Source organism: Lissotriton helveticus, chromosome 9 (genome assembly GCF_964261635.1).
Source record: "Lissotriton helveticus chromosome 9, aLisHel1.1, whole genome shotgun sequence".
NCBI lineage: Eukaryota > Metazoa > Chordata > Amphibia > Caudata > Salamandridae > Lissotriton > Lissotriton helveticus.
The window spans coordinates 376,699,575-376,723,934 of NC_136070.1; the positions used below are offsets into that span (position 1 = coordinate 376,699,575).

Genomic DNA, 24,360 nt, shown 5'->3' on the forward strand with positions numbered 1-24,360 from the left:
CTCTTTCTTTAAGTCTGTCTTCTTCTATCAGGTCGACATGATCTGATTTTCTGGTGCCAGGGGCTCCCTTAATACTGAATCTAGGGGCATTAGTGAAGTGTAGGGTAGTAGCCAATGAGGTCACTACAACCCCTAAATGACCACTTGCTGTGGGAAGTGAGCATAACCCTGTTCCAGAATGCTTATGTTTTCCATCATCAAGGCGGCCAACTCTGAAAAGTTGTGTCCTTTTCAGGTTAGACCACGTTAAGGGTGATGACTACTTGACTAGCTAATTTTCCCGCCTGTTCAGATGCTAAGGAGCTCTGTACAAAGGGGGTTGGCTTCCTTTCCTGTGAGGGAAGCCAGACTCTCATTTCATAGGCGGCTGCTTCTTTGAAGCTTGCCTCTTAAAATGCTAATCAGTAGGTCATCCTGTGGAAGGGGCTCTTCCTGTGCAGAATTTGTTTGACCTTCTGAGAGGAAAGGCCCTCACTCTGGGGGGTGACAAAGTTGTCTTTGGTGGCCGGCAGCCAAACAACAAGAGGCTGGTAGTCTTTCAAGGGGCACCTCTAAGGTGCCCTCTGGGTGCATGTATTAACACATCCACCACTGGAATGAGAGTAGGTATGTGAATACGAGATGTTTAATACCAGACATACCTATTTTCAGTGAAGCCATCAAGTAGCTGGGAAGCTCGTTTTTACCAATGTCCAGCACATGTTTTAAAATGGCTTCCCTTTTCACTTGTACTGATAGTAATGGAACTGACCGGCACAGTGGCATGTCTGCCCATGTATAAATGTCCTTGTATGTAATTTAAGGCATCCTTCCTTAGGGCTGTAAACTCTTCTGTAGGGGTGATTTACAAATATTACATGTAGTGTTAGGGGGCATGGCACACAGGGATGTGCGCCATGTCGTGTTTTCACTTTTGTCTGCGCCAAAACACGCAGCCTGCAGTGGCAGCTTTACATGTGTTTGGTGAAGGATTTCTTAATGTGGCACAATTCGTGCTGCATCCATTAGGGACCCTCTTTAGTATCTCCGGACCTAGGTACAGCGGGTACCATTTACTAGGGACTTACAGAGTGCTAAAGGTATTGCCAATTGGGGTAAACAGTTGTACAGTTTTGGGGAAAGAACACTGGCATTGGGGACCTGGTTAGCTGGAACTCCGTGCACGCCAGTCAAAGTTGCATCAAATACCAAGTTAAAAGTGGGGGGACTGCTGCAACAAAAACCCAGTTTCCTACAAAAAGCCATTAGCACCTCTAGAATTAGACTAGAGAACCATGCTCCAAAGTCAGTTAATTATTCAAGTCATCTCATATGTATTGTTCTGTTCCTTCACTCTGCAAGGTATCCTGTTTGCTTTGCGACTTGAGACCGGGTCTGGCCAAGTTAATGCACACATCTTTTTGCACCAGTGTGACGTTAAACTTACGTAGAAGATAACTTTCTTCAAGGGCATAACAGCTGCCAGACCCATACGGGAAAGACAGGCCTTTGCACCTTGAAGTTTCCTCAAGCTTCCTCAGTGATAGAGTAACTCCTCCTCCCTTGGTTTTGAGAAGTGCTGGTGTGGTTCCATCTTGACTAACTTAATAATCATCCCAGCATGTTTTTTCTTGCTAATATTCTTCCTCAGCTGAAGAGCTATTTCTCAAAGTAAATGTCATGCTTGTCTGCACTACCCTCTCTACACATAATTAGGGAATGTGCTTTTCTGACCTTTGGATTTTGCAGCAACTTCGGCAGAACAAGTTAATTGAAAGTACTCACTTAATAGGAAAACGGTGAACCTGAGACCCTAAGGTGCCAAGGTTCTTTTTTTATTTTTTTGTTTTTGTATTAATAGGATGGGGAACATGAAAAGCAACGTTGACTGACAGCATTAGTGTAATTTGATTGCTTCCAGGTGAGTGGTGCTAACATTTTCTCTCCCTCCTTGCATACTCAGCCTTCTATAACGTTGGTTAAAGTGGCATATTTACACAAATTTGTTGAGCCACATGCTGTAAAAAAAAACAAGACTATCTCAGAAAATCTAGGATGCCTTGCCACCCTCTACGGAGATCACCTCCATAGAGGGTGGCTAGGCATCCTGGATTTTCTGGGTTAGTCTTGTTTTTTTCCAGCATGCGGCTCAACAAATTTGTTTAAATGTTATATCATTGTCTGATAGTTGTTAAGAAATCATCCTTTGTACATGTCAATGGAGCTCCACTTCTACATGATGTCTGGCACGGTCCCAAAGTTAACGCATCTGAAATTGATCTGTGATCTATGTCAGATACCTATGTGAACTGTCCGTATGCTCACAATGATTCCTCTTGGAGTGAGAGTTTTCATAGAAGTTCTGTTTCTTAGCCATAAGCTGCCCGAAGCTTCTTTTCCTTCCTCAAATGTGGAAGCTGCACACAAGTTGGGTGTTGGAAAGAGTGAGGATGGATGAGAACAATAAAGTTACTTTCATGGTGATTTTATTGCTCCTATTCTATATCCTTGTTCCCGGTATAAGACCCCTCCTCTCAACCATTCTACAACTAGAAAGCTTGCATTGATTTGACTTTTTTAATTTATGGAAACTGGTGAGGGCGTGCTTATGGGTACAGATGCAGTTCTGGTGCACATATCCATCCACTAACAGTTGTGCAGTAGGTTACCAATCCCACCACAATCTTGGAAGGATTACCTATAGATTTCTAATATGAAGGACCTTACAGCGTAGGAATAAAGGTGGTATTAAGAATGTTTTTTTTTTCTTTCAACACCACTCCACCTGGGAGATGATGGAATTTGATGCTTCAGATGTAAACTAGAGAAGACACAAAAACTAGGAATATGTGACCATAACAAAGGCGCAAATCACCAAGATGTCCAGAGTCTTCAAAGAGGATGTGATAGTGGGAAGGAAACTGTGCAGTTCTAAGTTTGGGCAATCCAGAGTTCACAACAATGCTATAGGATAGAGAAAAGGTTGGATGTAGGTTAAGTGTCAAGGGATGGGAACGTGGAAAGGGTGAAATGAGTAAACCCTATTATAGGTGTGGAGAGAGAAAGGGCAGCCTACATAGAGGAGGCAATGCAACAAGGAAGTGGCCAAGTTGAAACGTGTAAAGGGGAACATGATCACAGGTGTCTCCGGTAGAAATGGATGAGAAGATAACACTTGGAGTGCCCAATAACTTTAAACTTGAAACCAGATTTGCTGCTTATGATAAACCTGGAACCCAAACCTAATTTAAAATGTAGAGGCTCTAGTATTTCCAAACATCAATTTAGTCTAAACTAATTCTTCTTAACAGTTTCAAAATGGTAACCTTGGCTCGCAAATGTAATTTCTTATGTCCAGCTTAAAGTATGACTTTGCTCTTAAGATCTACCTGTGGAACTTTCCTTATGTTACTAATTAGGATGTATCCTTCTCACCTCAGTGTGTAAGTTACCATCCGCACGAGTCAATTTTCAGTTGTAGAAATTCATTTTGAAGTCATTGTAGATTTCATACATTTTATCAAGAAGTTACAATAAGAAACACAGCATTCAGCATAACTATCTTTCTTCCAACAAGTATTAACCAACCGATTTCCACAAATATACTCCGTCGCACAAAGAGGAAGGCTCGAGAGGGCAATGGGGTGGCAGGCGAGAACAACCTAAATATTAGCATATACTAACAAGCTGGATATTCTATAGACTGTTGACACCCCAATCCTGGCTAGAAGGAAAGCTCAATCTTGGCATGCAAAAAAGAGATTTATCTATGCATTCACTCCAAGATAGCTGAAGCAACCTCTTTGTCTCACATCCCGGAAGGCCTCTGGGTTCAACTTGCATGAAAAGTTGTCAACTTGCATTACGCATAACCTTGAGCGTCTTAGTGTGCCACAAGACATCAGGTTATATGTACACATTGCCTTAAATGCCATGCTGAGGAAGAGATCATGATTTACGTTCCTTTGACCTTTTGTTTTTGAGACCCATTAAAGTTTGCCGTAGATTGGGTGACTTATGTGCCTGGTGTAGGTTATCTGAGAGAAGAAGTTCCCACTGCATACAAATGATCGCTCCTTTGGATAAAAACGGTCTGTAAACTCAGAAGTCCCTTTTAAAATGTGAAATGTGATATGCTTCAGACTTGAATTGGACTCAAACCCTCATCTGTTAACAGAATCCCTTGCAGACCCACCTATCACGTGTGTATCGTGAAATGCACATTCCAGAAAATGACATCTTGATTCCTGCAAGTCTTCTGATAATGGTATCTTGGTCTTCACGATTTTGCATAAACATATTCTGAAAATAAGTCACTTTTAGAGTTGGAGCCATCATGACTTATTCACGTTGGAGTCCCCTGAGTTTATTTGGCCAGGCATGTTTACCACTCTGGACATTTAAGATGCTCTGATCAAAAGGCAATTGGATGCTGCATATAAATCTTAAATGTCTGAATTTTGCTTACACCAAGTTCCTGTTGTACTGTGCTCGGAACAGGTTGGCCTTATGTACATGGAAACACTACAATATTTGTAAATGCTTAAATGAAATGCAACACAGTTTTTGAGCAGATTTTTAACGGAATCCCCCCATCTACATTGACTTCCCATACCTTTGAAGGAGAACCTCAGATGTCCCTGCGTTTCTTTCTGAAAGGGCAGGTCTGTTAATGATGCTATATCCTGACATAAGCAACATGAAATATCTGGCAATGCCCTCCTTAAAAAAATGTTTAAAAAAATAAATATATATGTATGTATAATCTTTTGCTACTGTATATTGCAACTTGATGAAGAAACGAGTCCACTTCTTTTGCTGGCAATATTTGGCTGCACATTTCTATCATCTACTATAGTTTATGAAAGAGTAAAAGAATGGCTCAGTGCATAAGTAAAAAACATCTTTGAGAAAGACCCAACACTGTGCCCACACTGGTGCAGTCAGTAACAGTGTTTTTAAATATTGTGTGATTATTCCTTCTTTACACTTCAGATCCTAATAATGACGTTGTTACCATGCCCTTATCTGTGTAGGAGGAATGAGCGTACAATATTTATAATTACTGCATTACTCAGTGAGTATTGGCCACATTTTTCCAAAAAACATGAACGTTCTCTCAACTGAAGTTTGACCTCCTAAAGAGAGAGCCGTTGTAAATGATATGTTGGATACACTGTTCCTAATTGCCCAGATAACACGGAACACGGGTTTGCATTTTTAGAGATGCTTTCAGGTTCAAAGAAATCAGCTGTTTTATAAAAAGCATGTAAACGTGGAGTCGTGATCTCATTACTGACAGTACAGTGGGGCCACATTTCTCATTTAACCCCCCTCAGTTTCCTTTCACACATTACTTAACAAAGAAGAAATCCCACTTAGTTGATGTAAAAGATAAATATATGTTGTGGGGGAAACAATATTTTTACTTATGTAACTTTCCTATCTTGTTTGGTGTTTGTATTGAAGCAGTCACATTGGTTGGACGGAACTGTCCCTTTGTAACACTTCTAAATTAACACGAGCCCATAGCTACCTCTGCACGTGTGCATTTTCCTTTTTTAAGACTATTTTTTAATGGCCATTACCACAGGAGATTAGCAAGCACCAAGCTTTGGTCTTCTAAATCACACACTGTTTCGGTAGAGATTGGGTGATATTCCACATTCCAACGATCTTATAATTAGGATTTCAGAAGATTTTCATTTGAATGAGAGCTCTTCTTTTATTAGGGACCCTTCCCTGTAAGTGTACTAAACATATCATGTGGTCTGTTCAATTGAACCCATCACGTTCAAATGTTTTTCACCTTTAATTTATTGTGACATTGTCTCTGATTGGCAAGGGTCCAAAACATGTACTCAGTAATATTATACATTACCTGTATTAGATCTTAAGACATTTGTGCTCCAGAATTATTCTCATGCAGAGCCTTCCACGGCCTACTGCCATTCTAGGAACTTAGGAGACCATATGGATAACCTTATGCCTTCTTTAGTAGAGCGCGGAGTATATTTGCAGAATGACTCCCTTTGCTATTCTCCATAAATTGTTTCTTGAAGCTCATTTATTTCTCATCTTTGAATCCAGTTTGAAAAGATTGGAAATAAAGACTGGAAATACGAATAATGTTATTATTTTTATGGTAACTGTTGGAAGGCTCCTATCTTTCTATCAATGTCCGTCTTTGACTGTTGACTGCACATCGTCTAATGTTTTTGAAAGCTTCCTCTTAACATCTGTGCAAAACAGGTGTATAGATTTTGAACAAATGTAATGTTTCCTGCCTTTTGGAGTGGTGTAAATGAAAGTCACTGGCTTTCAAAGGAGAAGATTAACACTAAATTTAGTCTATGATAGCCTGGTCTGCTGTTTGTGTGAAGTTTGGAAACTGCTGTCTTGGAGTTGCACCATTGGTTGGTCTCCTTGGAATATGCAAACATCCGGTGTAGTCCTCTCTAAGGCCGACTAGAAATGCCAAAGTGTTTTTTAAATAGTAGCAGGCCTTAGAACCAGACTCGCACAGTTAGGTTTGCCCATTTCTGACACTGTCATGGTCGATTTCTTTCTTGTTGATTGATTTAATATTCTGCTAACTTGTTGGATGCCCTTTTCTCCCACTGGTAAGCAGTTTTAAAACGAAAATTGTACCTCGATTCATTATAAGCTTTCTAATCTGTACATTGTGAGGAGTAGTTTATTTGTTTAAATAAAATTATTTTTGTGAGCCAAAAATGTATCCCCACCTAAAGCATAGATTTTCACTTTGACTAAGTGTGATAAAACAACTGTTTAAATGTATGGAAGAAGAAACATACTAAAATAGTTTTCTATGTATAACCCCTTTTTATGGCATACATTTATATTTGTACACATGTTGCTACATGTATATTGGCTAAATAGAGTACTAACATATTAACATGGTATGCTGTTATGATTTATGCATATTTTTTTCTTTTTGATGACTTGCATGTAGATTCTAATTTTAATGGTATTTTCTTTAGTCCGATCTTGCTCTATTTGAGATCCTTCTACTATTGCATATAATTTTTTATTGCCCATATTTGTACAATCAAACTATTGTATTCCCATTTTACTGGAAGTGCTTCCCTCTAAATAGTTGTGCTGTAATTAAGATTTGTTTTTGATGAGTATGCTAAAAGGGAATTCATTTTTTGTGTTGTATATGTCAAAAGTTGCATGTGAAATTTCGATCAACTGTTTAATGGATTTGCGACAGGCACCATTTTTCTGGGTGTGTATCTTCTGAGTTTTAGGTTTTCTTTAGGCAGTTCTTTTTTCCTCTCACCCTAGATAATCCTTTCCTAGTTCTTTGTCACTAAGTGGGTTGTTTTTGTTGTACTAGTTTTTACGTGAGTTGTAATTATCAATACCCTAGCCATTGGTTGAAGTGATAACATTTTTTTAAGGGCTATGTTTAGTGACCTGGTTAAGCAGGACTGCATTTAATGACTGTTTAAGTGGTATCACTTGAACAATAGGGAGTGTTGGTCAGTCCTACAGTTGTAGGGAAGACTAAAGGGCAGGGCATCAGAAGGCATCTTAATTGTTGTGTCCATTGGTAACAGGGTCTGCCTGGTTCCATCTCTAAAATGAATGTAAGGCATACACGTCTCTCTTGGAATGTTAAGGACAAGGTTGGCTCTTCAAAACACTATTCAATGTTAAACTATAGAGGCGGTGTAACCACATCAACGTTTACATTAGTATGTAGTACTTGTTAAATGTGTATGGATTTAATGTTGAAACCTGATTTAATGTACACCTTTGTTACAGCATTTTGTGTGCAGTTACTTCTACACAGGGTTTGTTAGACATCATTGATGGAACCCTCAAAATATCCTTCCACTCTGTGGTCTTCTCTCAAAGACTTTAAGGGCTCTACACTTTTTTGTAATAAAAACTTAACTAGACGCATGTTGGCACTGAGATGCATAATGCCCGTAAGATGAGATTCTTCAGTGTACAACACTCAAAACAGAGCAGATGTTAGCTTGGGTGCTGAGAAACGTAACATATATTCATGAGGGCAGATTTCTAGGGACTTTTTCATGATCCACTTGTGTGCATGATAGAATTGCGTGAGGTACTGCTAAGATTACTAAATGCGGTTTACAACCATCCGGCTTGAAATATTTGAAATTCAGAGGACCTATTCTAGAAAGTATCCTCCATTACTAAAATTCTGAGATGATGGGAATATTTGAGCGAAATTGGAAGCCTCTAAATTAATAGTAAATGGGAGGACAGGAGCCACATTTATATAGCTATCTTGTAGGGCTCCTGGAAGTCACTTCACAAGAAAACTATTTTGGACATACTAAGACATAAACCAGAAAAGAACAAAATGCTATATATAGTTCCTTGGAGACATGACCTCAGCCACTCGTAGGAACATAACAATTCCACACAGAGCCTTTGTCCATTGTATTATAGAGCTTACCTAGACGCTGGAGTGCGTAAATAAAAATGATGAGTCAATGGCAGTGAAGGCTGCTACCCAGTTCTCTCAGCTAGACACAGTGAGCTACCTTGGAAATCTCAGACTAATTTACTAAATTAACAAGGATATGTAGGATGTGAGCAGGTCCAAGAGACATAGCTCAGATCTACCAGTAGAGCGTTACATCGTCTACTTAGAAGTCTTGTCATTCCAGTTTCATTCCCTATTTACACAAGCCTGTACAATTCACACATTTCTTTGCCAGAAGTTGGTCCATAGTAGTTATTTTGCCCATACCAGGAAATGATGCAACAGATAAATGTGTCTTACCACCCGCTGTCTGTTAAACATAGATCACAAGATCCTTAATAACTAGGATTCAAACAGTGCGCACCTCTTTAGTTCACCAGGACTAAAGTAGCTTCTTGTTACTCTTCCATATATAATGTCCAAGTAATTGACTTAGGATACCCTATCAGATGTTATACTTCAAGCCTTCATCCTTCCCAGTTGAATAAATTGGGATGATTCATGTGACTTCCATCTCTAGTTTTATACAATCTATTTATAAAAATCATTGTTCATCAGTTTATTTGGAAAAGCAAACCATATAGTTCTTTTGATTCATTAATGTTACATCAGTGAAGTGAATTTGAATGAGTGCTCATATTTGTATACAGATCCGTAGTAATCGCATAGCTTATTTGAATTAAGTCAAGACTTCCAGTGGATGTTGCTAAGTAGTAGGATTCTGCATTATTTTGGCACCTTCTCAAAGCTGTAGCATCATTGCTTTTGATTGTTTCCCTCATTTGAAAATGCTTACATCCAAATGTGAATTCTTATTGGTGACATGACTGTTGGAGCAAATACTGTTCTAAAATTAGGCTAATTACCCATTACATGGCCGTGTAATAGGCTAACACCAGGACTAACTCTTGATTTAATCTACTATTGGTTTTCATTTGTTATTTATATTTCCAGTCAAGCATCTTGTTTGTCTGGCATGTCGCACATGCGGAATAATGGCCATATATTCTTTATCTTCAAAGGCATTACATTGTACTCCTAGCAAGTGCACCAACAGAAAAACAGCGGCTAGAATGGTGAGTATAGTAGAATACATTTATACCTTGTAGAATGCACAACCATAGTGAACGTGATCTGTAACTAGTAAGCTTCCATTATATATTTCTAGTTTTTAAATATCTTTTGACAGTATTTAAAAAGAAATCAATAGTATATGGTAAAGTAGCAAATAGACATGATTTTGTAGTATTTTCACCAATAAATGGAAATTAGTTGTAATAGATTGTTTATTTTAAATGGAACTTTTGTCAAACAATTTCTGATGGATATTCTGCGCCTTTAGACTGTCTTCCAGGCACCAGGCTGGATCTGAAAGATTTCACACAGTTCTTATGTATTGTGATGCCAGTTTGTTCCATGTAGCTTAGGGTTGACTTCGTTCCACACCAGAAGTGATGGAGTGGAGCCCCATATAAGTGTCCCCACTGTGTGCTGATGCTTGTTTATTTTTCTGCCCTTGTAAACGCAGATCTCTTACTCTGCTCCCCTTTTTCGCTGATTGACCATTTGTTTTTCTAAACTGAATTCCAGTGTACAAGGAAACAGTGTCTCCATCTAAAAATACAGGGTTCTAACTGTGAATGTCGTAAACAGATGTTGGTGACAGACCTGCACGAAGTGTGCCTCTGGAGTTTTGGCTCTGGGTATGACTCAGTTGCTTGACAAATGTGCACTTATGCACCCTAAGGCAATTCGAGACCATGAAGCGGAACTGTATGTTGCCTAACATCAAGAAGAGCCTTGCAAGTCCTGCTGCCGACCCTTTCCCTCTCTTGAGGCCTATCCTGTAACAGGTTGGCATTGTAGTCTAGGTCCTCGGTTAAGTCTAAGTTGACGTGTGAACCCAAGCAGATGAAGTGTGGCTTGACCTCATTCTACCACTCCTATCAACAGAGAAGTCAGGAACGCATCAAGGTGCCACTGTGCTTCGCTCCTGATCTCTGATTTAGGAGCAGAATCCACAGTTATTACCCATGCGCCTCGTGTTTCCACAACCATCTGTGAGGTTGCAACAGGTTGAGGAATTTAACCAGGCCATGTTGTGTGTTTTTTACTCTCTTCCGGCTCCCTCTAGTGTGGATTTGGGTCCTCTAGTCTGCTCACTGCTGGTGGGTCTGCCCTTGGTGCCTTCTTAGACCCTAGAAACCTCCTGTGCTTCTGCAATTGTTAGTGCTAGCTTGCATTCTGGCTCTAAGACCTGCTCCATTCCCTTCTTCATCCGGGCTGGCCCCAGTGCCGCGTCTTCCGATGTCTGACCGCAACCTTGTTCTTCCCCAATAGTGAACAGGTGGCGAAATGCTACAGACTAGCGTCTGGCGAACCTGTTCTTCTTATGCAGTGTCCTAAACCTGAGAGTTTGGCGGTACAATCTTCCATGACCGCGTTAATTCTTATTGGTTCTCAATTACCCCTCCAGGCAATGAGATGAAATTGAGGTGTCCAGGAGGCAAATATTCTCTCCGTCCAGCCTAGCCTTCCTTGCAGTTGGTCAGTGCCAATTGCTTATTAGACAATCATATGCATGACCTCTGGGACATGGCCAAGGGTATCTTGCTGGCAGTCCTGGAAGAGTTCAGTGTCTCCTTGGCTAAAACCATTCAGCATGGTCGGGATGCGGCAAAATATATAATATGAGCTGACCTGGACACTACCAGTTGTTTGAGGCAAAGTGTTGGTACTAGTGATGTTCTGCCGCCATGCATGAATGAGATCCACAGGCTTTTCGGTAGATGCCCAGGCATCCCTCATTTATATGCCTTTTGCAAAAGTCTCATTCCACTCTGGAGCCCGAGTGTGCTATTTGGGTCTTTTGACACCTGCCAGACATTTTCAGTCCTTCAGGGCTATTGCAGAAGGTTGGTGTATAGACTGTGCCTGGCCCACTTCCCCCTCTGCAGTAAAATCAGCAATTTCATGGCTGGGAACTGGGATCAGGCAAACCACCTGCAGATAACCAAGGGCACCAACTATCCCAGTCCCCTTCAACTGCGGCATAAGCCTCCATGCCCTTTGTGGCACACAATTAACCTGTGAGGGGTTGGATGAACATTTTCTCCCAGAGTACCAGTCCATCACATCCAACAGATGAATATGGTAGATCGTCCAGCAGGGCTATGCCCTCCTGTTTCTTTGTGACCCACCACAGATTCCGCCTTCTCTGAAGCAGTTCTCACTTCAAGAGCACCTATCCATCTTATTGCAAAATGTGTGCATTCCACTTTTCAAAGGTGCCATCAAGAGTTTGCTGACCTCGAAGATAGGGACTGGTTGTTTTTCCCACTATTTCCCCGTACCGATGAAGGCCTTCTTCCTATTTTAGAAGTTCACCCTCTGAATACCTTCTATTGGAAGGACAATTTTCAGATGCTCTCTCTGGGCCAAATTCTGTTTGCTCTGGATCTGGGCAACTGGATATTTGCCTTGGACCTGCAATACACATACTTTCACATGCCCATACTCCAGTCAAACAGACGATGCCTACTGTTCTAGGTCAGCCAGAACCATTTTCAGTTTGCCGTGCTCCCCTTCAGTCTTGCCAACACCTGTTCGTTGTTCACAAAAGGGATAGAGGTGGTCTCTGGCCATCTTCGGAGTTTGGGGATACCAATGTTTCCCTACTTTGATGACTGGCTGTTAAAGGTGGGCTCGCACAGTCAGTCGTAGACCACCTACAGAGTACTTTGAACCTCCTGACATTGGGTTTTCGATCAATGAGCCAAAGTCGCAGCTTACTTCTTCGCAAAGACTTCCATTTTTTGCGTGAGCCTTCTTGGACACAGTGCAGTTCTGAGTCTTTCCTCCTCCATAATGAGTCCAGGACATTCAGGCTATGATGCCGATGTTCCATCTTCAGCCCTGGATCCTGGTGAGGGAAACTCTAAGGCTTCTTGGCCTGCTTGCCTCATTTATACTGCTTGTTTATTTTGTCAGGTGGCATATGTGGGCTCTGCAGTAGGATTGTAAGTCTCTATGGGACCAACACCAAAGGAACTTGGTGGATGCCATCCAGATTTTGTAATGGACTGCACAAGATCTGCAGTGTTGGTAGCTCGATCACAATGTGATCAGTGACAAATCCTTCACCCGTCCCCTCCCAGAGCTGAAGGTGGTGATACAAGACTCTGCTGAATTGGGGATATCATCTGGTAGAGGTGAAGATCAGAATACTCTGATTTTCAGCAGATACCTGGCCCCACATCAATCTGTTGGTGTTGAAGATCTTCCCATTGTCCATCAATAAAAGGTTTGTAAAGGTACTCATGGACATCACCTCCACCATGTAATACTGCAAGAAGCAGGGCAAAGTGAGGGCCTTGGTCCTGTGCTAAGAGCTGGCTGAAACACCAGGGCATATTCCTGATAAAGAACCACCTAGTGGGATCTTTAGATGCCAGGTTGGACTGGCTCAGCTGTCAGGAGCTGTAAAGTCATGAGTGGCGATTGCATCCTGAGGTACCACAAGATCTTTTCACCACCGTCTAGCATGCAGTGTCAGAGCATTGGAGTACCCAAGAATGCTCTCTCTAGAAAAGACAAGCTAGAGTGGAACATGGTACTCCTATATGTTTTTCTGCTTCTGCTACTCCTGCCCAAACATTTGAAGATCTGGAACAACCAGGCCCAGGTCATCCTAGTGGCTCCAGATTGAGCCAGGAGAGTGTGGTACCCCGACCATCTGGATATGAGTTTCGATATCATCCTTGCTACCAGGTTTCGGTCTATGAAGTCCATTTACACCGGGAACTAGACAGTTTTGTGGCCTGTTGTAGAGTTGGTAAAACAGACTCTTTGCAACTCAATCTGCTGGGTGTTTTATTCATTGCTCTGCATTTGGGACCTGCAAGGCTTGCAGTAGACACTATTAAATGTTATATCCTGGCACTTTAGACCTTTTTGGATTTGTCCTAGTTAAAGTCACTTGTTGTGATGCGATTTAGTAAAGGTTTGTGCAAGAGAGTGCCTCTTTTTGACATGGTTAGCTCCACCCTTTTTTGCATGGAAAATTATGTGGTTTTGTTTGTACTTCACAGGGTCCACTCCAACAAGGTTCACTGTGCCAGTGCTTCTTCCCTATAACTGTTCCACAATTGGCCTTTCAGGCCCCCTGTAAGTCCCCGTTAAATGGTACCTAGAGCATTGGGACTCTAAGGGGTCCCCTAGAAACCCCTCACCTAGGCCCTGCAGACTGCCACTGCAACATGCATGCCCTGGTGCAGACTAAACCATAAAGTTGACTTGGCACACTGCCTGTGTGCCATGCTATCTAGCACTGCCTAATGTATAGGTAAGTCACCCCTCTAGCAGACCGTACAAGCCCTAAGGCAGGGTGCACTATGTCTCAAGTGTGGGCATATCTGTGTGAGCATATATGCCCACTACAATACAGCTCGATCACTCGAGTTCCACAGCTACCTTGATGGCTTCTCTGATCACAGGAGTGTTTGGTATCAAAACTACACCTCTCAATAAACCCACACTTATGCCAGTGTGAGATTTTTGAAACATGCACTCAGAGGGCACCCCAGAGGTGTCCCTTCAAAACCTCCCGCCCCGGGTGTGATCACAGACTTGCTTTAGGCATCCTGCCACCACCAGTCATGTTTCTGTACCCCTGAGTCGAGAGCCCCTGCTCTCTGGGACTAAAAACAAAGCGCATCCTAGGCAGAGGTGTCAAGTCTCCTCCCCCAGGATAGGCACAGTGCTCAAGAGGGAAGCTTCAAAGACCTGCCGCCTTTGTAACACTACCCCCAGCTTCTGCTGCTAGCAGCAGACGGCAGTCCCCGTTTAGAACCCCATTTTGGGCAGGAAAACAGTTCGGATAAACTAGGAAGAATAGGAGATCTGCCCACCTCAGCCAACTCCACCCCTAAGGTGCAGGAGGTGAGGTGCAGCACATGTTTCAGTCCCGCCATCTTGAAGATGGTAGTACTCTTCCAATCAGGGCTAGGACTATGCCCCCTCCCACAGAAAGGTGGCATAATTGAGGGTGTAGACACCCCAGGTAAGGGTTGCCTCCCTTAAAACGCCCCTAAATCGAGTATTTATGTGGCTCCCCCAGTGCCTGAAACTAGTTCCTGCTGACCTAAGAAGGACAGAGACGCTGTGCAGGGAAGGAACAACGTCTACTAACTTGGCCCCAGCCCTACAGGCCTGTCTGCCACTTCAAAGACCCTTCAAAAAGAACGATGCCTGTCCTGCAGCCTGCGACCTCCACTACCCCTGGGAAGACTGCCAGCCTTTGAAGAAGACCAGAACTCCTGAGGATAGCGGCTCTGTCCACAGAAACTAACACAAAGGACGCTGGTGTTCTCCAGATCCACAATCCCTGAACACTCTGCACCCAACACCTCCGTCGTGTGTCCTGGTGAGCCACCGATCGAGAATGGGCTCTCTTTGCGATGATGGTCCGGAGAGCTTCAGCAGTCCTGAACCTTCAGCTTCCTATGGCCTTGAAAGAGGTGCTTCAGCACTGGGTGTCTTCTTTTCAACCCCTACTCCCCATCAATCAAGCCCTCACTGATATCCTAGTAGGGGCCTGGGCTAAGCCCTGCACATGCACTCCTGTGCACAGGACTATCTCATGCTACCATCTCCATGCTTTCATCAGCCAGCATCCCGCCCATAAGAGCCTGGTGATCCAGGCGACGCCAGTTGTCTGGACACTTCACAGAACACTGGCCTCCTCTCCCCTCACACAGAGGCTAAAGAGGATGGGACTCTCTTTGCAATGATAGTCCGGAGAGTGCCTGAAGTCCTGAACCTTAAGCTTCCTACGACGTTGAAAGAGGTGCCTCAGCCAGGGTGTGTTCTTTTCAACCCTTATTCCCCTTCAATCAAGCCCTCACTGATATCCTAGTAGGGGTCTGCGTCAAGCCCTGCACATGCACTCCCGTGCACAGGACAATCTCCTGCTGCCATCTCCATGCCTTCCTCAGCTAGCTTTCTGCCCCTGAGAGCCTGGTGATCCAGGCCTCCACCTCCAAGATCAATCCCCTTACGAGAAATACAGCAAAGTTCACGATAAAATGTGGATTGGATACGACGGTCTCACTGTGTGGATCCATTTCTTCCACAGTGGCACTCCGATGTCACGCCTGGCTGAAAATAACTGGCTTTTTGGGGTATGTTTAAGCATCCCTTATTGAAATACCCTTCGCTGGCACTTGCCTTTTTGGCGGCAAGGCGGATTTGCCACTTGAGACTGTAGGGCCACTGCTAGGTCATAGGGGTTCACCATGGCCAAGTGACAGCCATATTCTGCCTTCTTGGCTACGGTTGGTAATAGCAGTCAAATCCTTTTTCCCTAGCCGACAGGCGTCTCAATCCTTTTGTGGCCACTGATGCTTCTCCTGCTAGCCTTGGAGGAACTAGGACCACAGGTTGACCCAATCCACCCAAACCAGTCCATCACTCAGGCAGCCACAACCTCAAAGCCCCTTTACTATGCCCTCATACCATCATGGGCTCCTGGTTGGTCCAGGATTTAGCATCACTTGCCCATGGGGCGGGCGATTCCATCAGACAAATGGGTGCTCCAGTTTGTGCAGTGGTTCTACGCCTTCATTTCCAACAGACTCTGCCCCATTTGCCACAGTCCCCTGATTGGCTGACAGAGGATCACCTGTTGCTCTTGTGACAGGAAGATCTTGCATTTCTCGCTAAATGAGCCATTGAGAGGGTGTCTGCATCAGAAGTTCGTTGTGGTTGCTGCTCCACTTACTGGCATCAAAAAAGGATGATGGTCTCTGTCCTATCCTAGACCTGCGCCCTCTCAATTACTTCTCGAAAAAGGAAAAATTCAAGATGCTCACTTTGCTCACTTACAGTCTGCCCTCTAATACAGAGGCTAGATGGGAGTGCTGGACTTGCAGGATGCCTACTTCAATGTACCTGTCCTGCCTGCGGTTCATGGTAGGCCAAGAGCATTATCAGTTCACTGTGCTCCACTTTGGCTTCATCAGCGCCCCTCAGGTGTTCACCAAGGTGATGTAAGTGGTTACAGCACATCTGTAGAGGTCAAGGGTCCCAGTGTTCTCCTACCTTGACGACTGGCGGTTAAAGGTGAGATTGGCCCAGACAGTTGTCTCCCACTGTAGGAAGCTGGCTCTTTATATAGTGGACCATAATGAGGTACACTTTGTAAAGAGTCTGGCAACCCTTATTGGCTTACAGAGGCAAAAATGATAACACTAAATCCTCTCTTTTGTGGTAGTATGGACGAGCAGTTTAGGCTTATCAGAGGGTAGTGCTAAGCATTTCTTTTACTCTCAGACGCAATAAATGAAAGACACGCTCCAGAATAAATCAGAGACCAATTTGGAAAAATAACTTGTATTTTTATGTATTTTGTGATACCAAGAACTTCGTTATCAATTAAATACTTTCTTAAATATGAATTTTTACAAGTAAATACTTCACTTAGTTGTGTCTTTATGCAGCAATGCTTCCCTATGGGAGAAAAGGTATATGTTTCATACAGTTATTTGCGATCAGTTTCTGGGGGTCTACTTTGGGATTCAGGGTCTGTGCATCCTAGGGCCCTGGGGTCCTTGGTCTCACCCATTGAGGGTTCAAAATCAGGACAGCAGGGCCACTCTGCATGTGGGTGTCTGCTGTGCTGACATCCCTCAATGGCTGCTCAGTCTCTGTCTCATTGGAGTCTGGACTGGACTTTTGATCTTTATTTGCTGCAAGGGGTATTGGTCCTGTGCCCTCCGGTTGGTCTTTGTGTCCTCTCACCTGGTGGGGGACAGATCTGACCTTCAAGAGCACAGGTATCTCTTCCTGAGGACCTGCAGTGTCAGGATAGCCGGTGAGCTGCAACTTGGTGAACTGGACTATGCTCTTCGGTGCCTGCAGAATGCAGGCGAGTAACTTGTATATTCCAAGCGGCAGACTCCTGGGGTTTTTGGATGCTGGTCATCTGCAGGACGAGTCGCTGGTCACAATTGTTGAGATTGGTGAAGGCAGACAGGCGGGGTTTGGCAGCAAAAGTCCACGGCAGTCTTCAGTTGTCAATTTTCTTGTGGCTCTAATTTGTCCTCTTCTTGATCTGACGAATCTACGTTCTTAATTTAGGAGTGTTAAGGGGAGTGGCAGGTAGTAGCTAATGGGCTACTTACCTTTAGGCTGTGTACACCCTCTGTATGACCACTTCCTGTACGAAATGGGAATGACCCTGATCCAAAGAGCTTAATTTGGTCAAAATTAAGATGGTGGAATTCTGAAAGTCGTGCCCACTTCAGGTAGCCCACATTAGGGGTGGTATTAGCCTGAGAGGGGAATACGCCTCTCAACTAGCTAATTGTCCAGCCTCTTCTGGTGTCAACTTGGCCCTGGGTAGGGGGTGGCATTTTCCCTGTCTGAGAAAGTCCTGGGTCACATATCAAAAGTGACGGGCATTTGAAGCCTTCTGCCTTGATATGCTGATAACTTAGCTATCCTGCGTGAACGAGATGACAACACCTCCGGCTGCAAGAATTGTTTCTGCCCTCGGAGAGCACATGCTATCGCCTGAGGAAGATCAGAAACTGTCTGTGGTGGCAGGCTGTTTTAAACTAGTCAACCAGCACACTAGTAGCACTCTAGTAGTTGGTAGATTTTCAGGGGGCACCTCTAAAGTGCCCATTGGGTGCATGTATTATTAATAAACACGCACTGATTCCAATGATGGACTTAAGACAAAATGCTTGATACTAAACATCTGTAGTTTATTGAAGCCATCATGTAGCTTGGGGTACTCCTATTTACCAGTGTCCTGCACATGCTCTCCAAATGGCTTTCCTTTTCACTTGTAATATCCAAGAATCGACTTGGATATCACAGGGGCATATTTGCTCATGCAGATATGTCCACACATGTAGTATAGTGCACCCTGCTTTAGGGTTGTAAGGCCTGCTGTAGGGGTGACTTACCTGTACTGCATGCAGTCTCTGTAGGAATGACACACTGGAGGTCCATGTCATGTCTTCACTTTTCTCTGCACCATGACACACAGCCTGTTATTGCAGTTTGCTTGTTTGTTCCCTAGGATGGCACAATACAGCCTTTAGAGACCCTCTTTAGCATCCTTGCCTTAGAAATCAGGGGTGTAATTTACTAGGGACTTACAAGGGTTGCCAAAGGTATTGCCAATTGAGGGAAACAATTGTATGGTTTTAGGGAAAGAATCTGACACTGGGGACCTGAATATCAGTAATCCAGTGCACCTCGGTCAAAATTGCATCAGATACCAGGCAAAAAGTGGGGGTGATCATTTAAAAAAAGGGGAACTTTCCTACAACCACTTCTAGACTACGTTAAACCTCCTGCAATTGCTGAGGCTCACTAACAATTTGCCAAAGTCACCCCTGTCTCCCTCCCAGAAGATAATTTTTTCAGAGATATTATGTATCCAGTGCAGTTTCTGGCTTATCCTCCGGAACAGTGACTTCAGGATATTCGTGCTATGATTCTGATGTTTCAGCCTCCATCCTGGATTTTGGCAAGACTGACTCTAAGGCTACTGGGTCGCATGGCCGCCTACAAGATGTTGGTAAAATATGGCAGTTGGTGTATGCTGGCTCTGCAGTGGGATCTGAAGTCCCAGTGGGTACAACGTCAGGGTAATGTCTCTGACCTGATCCAGATTTTGGAGGGAACTGCAAAACAGCTTCAGTGGTGGTCGTGGACCGCAATTTGGTCAGTGGTTGACCCCTCTCTCTTACCCATCCAGAGTTCACTATAGTGACAGACGTCTCACTTCCGGGTTGCGGCAGCCATCTGGGAGAGATGTAGATCAGAAGACTGTGGTCTTCAGCGGAGTCTCAGCTCCACATCGACCTGTTGGAACTAAGAAACTAATCTCCTGGCATTGAAAGCATTTATTCCTTCAATCAAGATAAAGCTAGGTCAGGTGTTCACGCACACCACCGCCATGTGGTGTTACAACAAGCAGGGCTGGGTTAGGTCGTGGACCCTGTGTCAAGAGGCCCTGCTTCTCTGGACATGGCAGGAACATCAGGGAATTTTCCTGGTGGGTTAACATTTGGAGGGCTGTCTGAATGCCAGAGCAAACTAACTCCTCTGTCGTTGCCTCGCAGATCACAAATGGCGTCTCATTCCGAAGGTGGAGCTCGGCTCTTCAAAGATTTGGGAGAACCTTGCTTAGATCTGTTTGCCACTTACAAGAATGTACAATGTCAGCGGCTCGGACTTGGAGACTCATTTCATCTAGTGTAGCGCTCAGGACTCCTGTAAGCCTTTCCACCAATACCACTCCTGCACAATGTTTTTAAGAAAATCCGGACAACCGGACCCAAGCTATCTCCAGATTGGACAAGGAGAGTCGGGTATCCCTAACTCCTAAGCATGAGCATCTGTCCTCTGATCAGGCTTCCCTTTGGGAGGATTTCCTGTTGCAGCAAGGGTCCTGCACCGAACCCTGCACACTCCATCTATATGTATGGATGTCCTTCTGCCAGTCAGACGTCCCTTCACGTCAAAAATGTATGCCTGCTGATGGGACAAATGTGGCTTTGTGTGCTGCCAAATCAATTGATCCTGTCTGTACCCTTGTCCGAAATCCTTTCGTATGCCTCATCTCTTGCCTGGCAAGGCCTTGTTTTGGACATAGTTAAAGGGTACCTCGCCACCGTTTCAGCCTTCCTGTGGTTTTATTTTATTTTTATTTGTGGAGTTTTATATAGCGCTGACCTGACCGGTGGGTATCGGAGCGCTTTACATCAATTACAGGGCATGTTAAACACAAATACAATGATGCGGACAATCCCGAAATACAAATATTGAAAAGTCGCAGTGCCAGAGAGAACAGGTTAGAGGGCTAGCTGGCGTAGAGTCAAGGCAGAGTGAGGAGTCTATTACAGTGCTCCTATCGGTTCACTAGGGAACAGGAACAGAATTTTGAGCTGGCTTTTGATATTCGTAAAGGAGGGAATAGTTCTGATTTGGGGAGGAATAGAATTCTATATTTTGAGCTCGTTTCCGGCAAATGATCTGGACGCTGTTTTTTGTTTACGAGGTTTCAGTGGTATGAGTAGAAGGGTGTTTGAGCTTCTAAGGTTCCCGTTCTGTCCTGCTTTTTTGAGTTTGGCCGCCATGTAATCAGGTTTGCCGGTGTGTAGGGCTTTGGGAGTGAGATAGGCTGTTCTGAAGTTAGCCCGCATTTCAACTGGGAGCCATTTAAGTTCTGTGGGAGCCGGGGAGATGTGCTCGTATTTCTTGAGTCCAGTGACCATTCTGGCAGCTGCTTTGAGAGTAGTGTTAAGGGAAGCAAGATGTGCTTTTGGAATTCCTGTGAGGACTGCATTACCGTAATCTAGTCTTGACAGCACCAATGATTGAGTGGCTTATCTGAAAGAAATACTTTAGTGTCTGATTCCTTACCTTAGAATATCCCCAGGCGTCAGACTGGATCCGGAAAGTTTTCATCAGCAGTACCCTTGCCTGTTGGTAGGCGTCGTCTGCGGCTCCGCGTCATTAGTCTGCGTCGTGATCGCTGGGATGATATCGTCGGAGTACTTAGATGCCGCCCTCGCTCGCTGACGTCAGTTCTTCTTTTTTCCGTGCCAGCAAGCGAAGATCCGGGAAGAGCAGTACTCTAGTAATTTTTTGACTAACTTTTTTGATCTCTTTTGATCACTTTTAGAGCCGATTATCGACTTGCGGTGCCGATAGGGATGCCTGGGTTTAAACCTTGCGAGGCCTGTCACCGCCTGATGTCGGTGACCGACCCCCACCGTCGGTGCCTTTACTGCCTCGGGCCGACCACGATGACAAGTCGTGCCCCGACTGCCGAGCCTTGACCTCAAAAACTAGGCGGGAGCGGTCCCGCAAGGTACTCGAGCACCAGCAGTCTGCTCCGCGCCGCTCGAGGTCCCCGTCGAGGAGGTCGAAGGACCGGTAGCGGAGCCGCAGTCGTCTATCGACGAGTCAGCGTCATTACTTGTCGGGCTCTAAGTCCTTCAGTAAGTCGAGGCATTCTAAGAAAAAGTCAAAGATGTCATCGCTCTTCTGACTCCGCTCGCGCGACACGGCAGAGGGATCGGGCAACACCGCCCACGTGGCTCTGTCGGAGCCGCAAGCGCCACCTTTATGCCTTTAGGCCCTGGTCTGCGAGCGACGCCGGAGGAGATCCTTAATTTCCTCAATGCCATGAGGACTCAATTCCCTCTGTTAAGGCCTGCTGGTGTGCCTTCGGGCCCCGCAGACCCGACTTGGGGCCTCGGCGGGCCGGGGGCACCGGCGTCGTCGGGTGCTTCGGCCCCTGCGCCGTTGGCGATTTCGGTTCCAAACGCCGTTGGCCCTCCCTTGGGATCCGTGCCCAGATCCCGGTCGACGCCAGTTGACCTTACTACTCCTCCGCTGGCGCCGACCCCTTTGGTGTCGCTCCCGGCGCCGTCCTCTGACGACGACGACCCCGCTTTCAGCCCCGGTCCTGTCGATGGGTGAGGCCTTCACCTACGACCCGGCTCAGTCATTCCAGCCTGTATTCCAGGACACGGATGAAGGGGAGGACTGGGAGGGGTCTGAGGACCCTTTGGCTCAGCAGTGCCAGTTAAGCCAGGACTGGGCAGATGAGCTGGGGGAGGCCAGTGGTCTAGACACTTCGCCTGACACTGGATTCATGGCTCCTCCCTCCGTGGCTTCGGAGGAGGGGGCTGCTTACAGCGTGGTGTTGAACAGGGCGGCCAAGGCCTTGGCTCTTGAGCTCCCTGTCGCGGCCTTGAGGACTAACCTCCTCACTGAGGTGCTCAAACAGCAGGCAAGCTCCTCGGAGCCTCTACTGCCGTTTAAGAAAGCCCTCACCGACGTTCTCATGGGCACCTGGTCCAAGCCCTCCACAGGCCTCCCTGTGGATTGGAACGTGGCCCGACACCACCACCAGGCTCCTGGCGACCCCTGCTTTCTGTCCATTCACCCCACCCCCGAGAGCCTGGTGATCCAGGCCTCTACGTCCCAGACCGCATTCCCGACCGCTCCTCCGGATCGGGAATCCAAAAGGTATGATCAGTTTGGGAAGAAACTGTTCTCTTCTCTGAGTTTGGGGCTGCGGTTTGTCAACACTGCCTGCCTTTTGGGCTGTTACATCCACTCTCTGGGGGATACGGTTGCAGAGGTGCTGCCACAGTGCACGGAGGAGGCCCGGAAACTACTCGCCCAAGCCCTGGCGGAAGGGCGGGATGCAGCACGATACTCGATCCGGTGTGGACTTGACATCATGGACTCGCTGGGTAGAGCGATTGCAATGACAGTGGCGGTTCGCCGCCATGCCTGGCTGAGGTCCGCCAACTTTTCGGGGAATGTCCAGGCCACGCTCATGGACATGCCCTTCGATGGCCGTCGCCTCTTTGGTGACAAAGCAGATAGTGCGCTAGAGTGTTTTAAGGACTCCAGGTCTACGGCCAAGTCCCTGGGCCTAGGCCAGCGCCAGCAAACTTCCGCTTTTTGCCCCTTTCGTGGCCAAGGAAGGAGCGCCCCACACGTCCAGGCAGCCACCGGCCGCAGAACCAGTCTCAACGCGGACGTGGTTACCGCCGTGGCGGTACCGGGGACACCTGCAAGGTCAGTCCACACCCGCCCCCGCAGCATCTGCCTCTAAGCCTTCCTAGTCTGACATTTCAGGCCCATTCGACGCCAGTGGGGGCAGGGTCCGCCAGCACCTCCCACACTGGAGTACCATCACGTCGGACAGGTGGGTGCTGCAAATCGTCCGAAGAGGCTACTCCCTCCCCTTCGAGGCGACCCCTCCAGCCATGCCACCGCAGTACCACTGCATGTCGGGGGATCACTTGCTACTTCTGAAGGAGGAAGTTACGGCCCTCTTGGCCAAGGGGGCAATCGAGCACGTTCCTGGGCCAGAAGTAGGACGTGGGTGCTATTCCCACTACTTTCTGGTACCCAAGAAGGGCATAGGAGGCCTACGCTCTATTTTGGACCTACGGAGCGTCAACAGCTTCCTCCGGAAGGAGAAGTTAAAGATGCTGACCTTGGCTCAGGTCCTAGCAGCCCTGGACCCAGAGGACTGGATGGTAGCGTTGGACTTGCAGGACGCGTATTTCCACATCTCCGTCCTGCCGGCCCACTGGCGCTACCTACGGTTCACGGTAGGCCATGATCACTTTCAGTTTATTGTGCTCGTCCTTCTTTCCTGCCCAAGGTAGTCCCAGCCTTTCACATCGAGCAGTCTATCACCTTGCCCACCTTCTTTCCGCCTCCCTCGAATGAGGAAGAGAAGCTCCACCGTCTGGACCCAAAACGTGCGCTCACCTATCTAGATTGCACACGCCAGTTCTGGGTGGACGACCAGCTCTTTGTTGGTTACGTAGGTGCTAAGAAGGGACGGGTGGTGCACAAGCGGACCATCTCTCGGTGGGTCGTCTAGTGCATCAAGGTTTGCTACTCCTTGGCGAAAAAGGAGCCTCCTGTTGGGCTGCGCGCCTTTCTACTCGGGCCACGGTGGCTAATTCTGCCCTGGGTCAGGGAGTCCCCTTGCAGGTCATCTGTCAGGCAGCTATGTGGGCCTCGCTGCACACGTTTTCTAGGCACTACTGCCTGGACAGCCAAGTCCGGAGAGATGGCTTTTTCGGCCGTTCCGTTCTCCAGGACTTTCTGGTGTGATCTTGGTTCGCAGATCCACCACCGGGGTTGGTATTGCTGGGGTATCTATTCTAAGGTAAGGAATCTAACACTAACGTGTTTCTTTCAGATGCACGAGTTACTTACCTTCAGTAACGATATATCTGTAAGAAACATTAGTTTAGTGCAGGTCGCAGGGCAGGTTCTCCAGGATCTGTGGGGACTGCTGGGCTCACCAGGGTATTGCTGTA

General features: G+C 45.9%; 1 protein-coding gene across 1 annotated transcript in view; it reads left to right on the forward strand.

Moving 5' to 3' along the window:
* Positions 1 to 24,360, forward strand: part of PAPOLA (poly(A) polymerase alpha) — a 701,574-nt gene that overhangs the window by 391,903 nt on the left and 285,311 nt on the right. Inside the window, exon 13 of the mRNA XM_078660129.1 lies at positions 9,496 to 9,549. Coding sequence (XP_078516255.1) covers positions 9,496 to 9,549 — 54 coding nt within the window. The remainder of the gene's footprint in view (positions 1 to 9,495; positions 9,550 to 24,360) is intronic.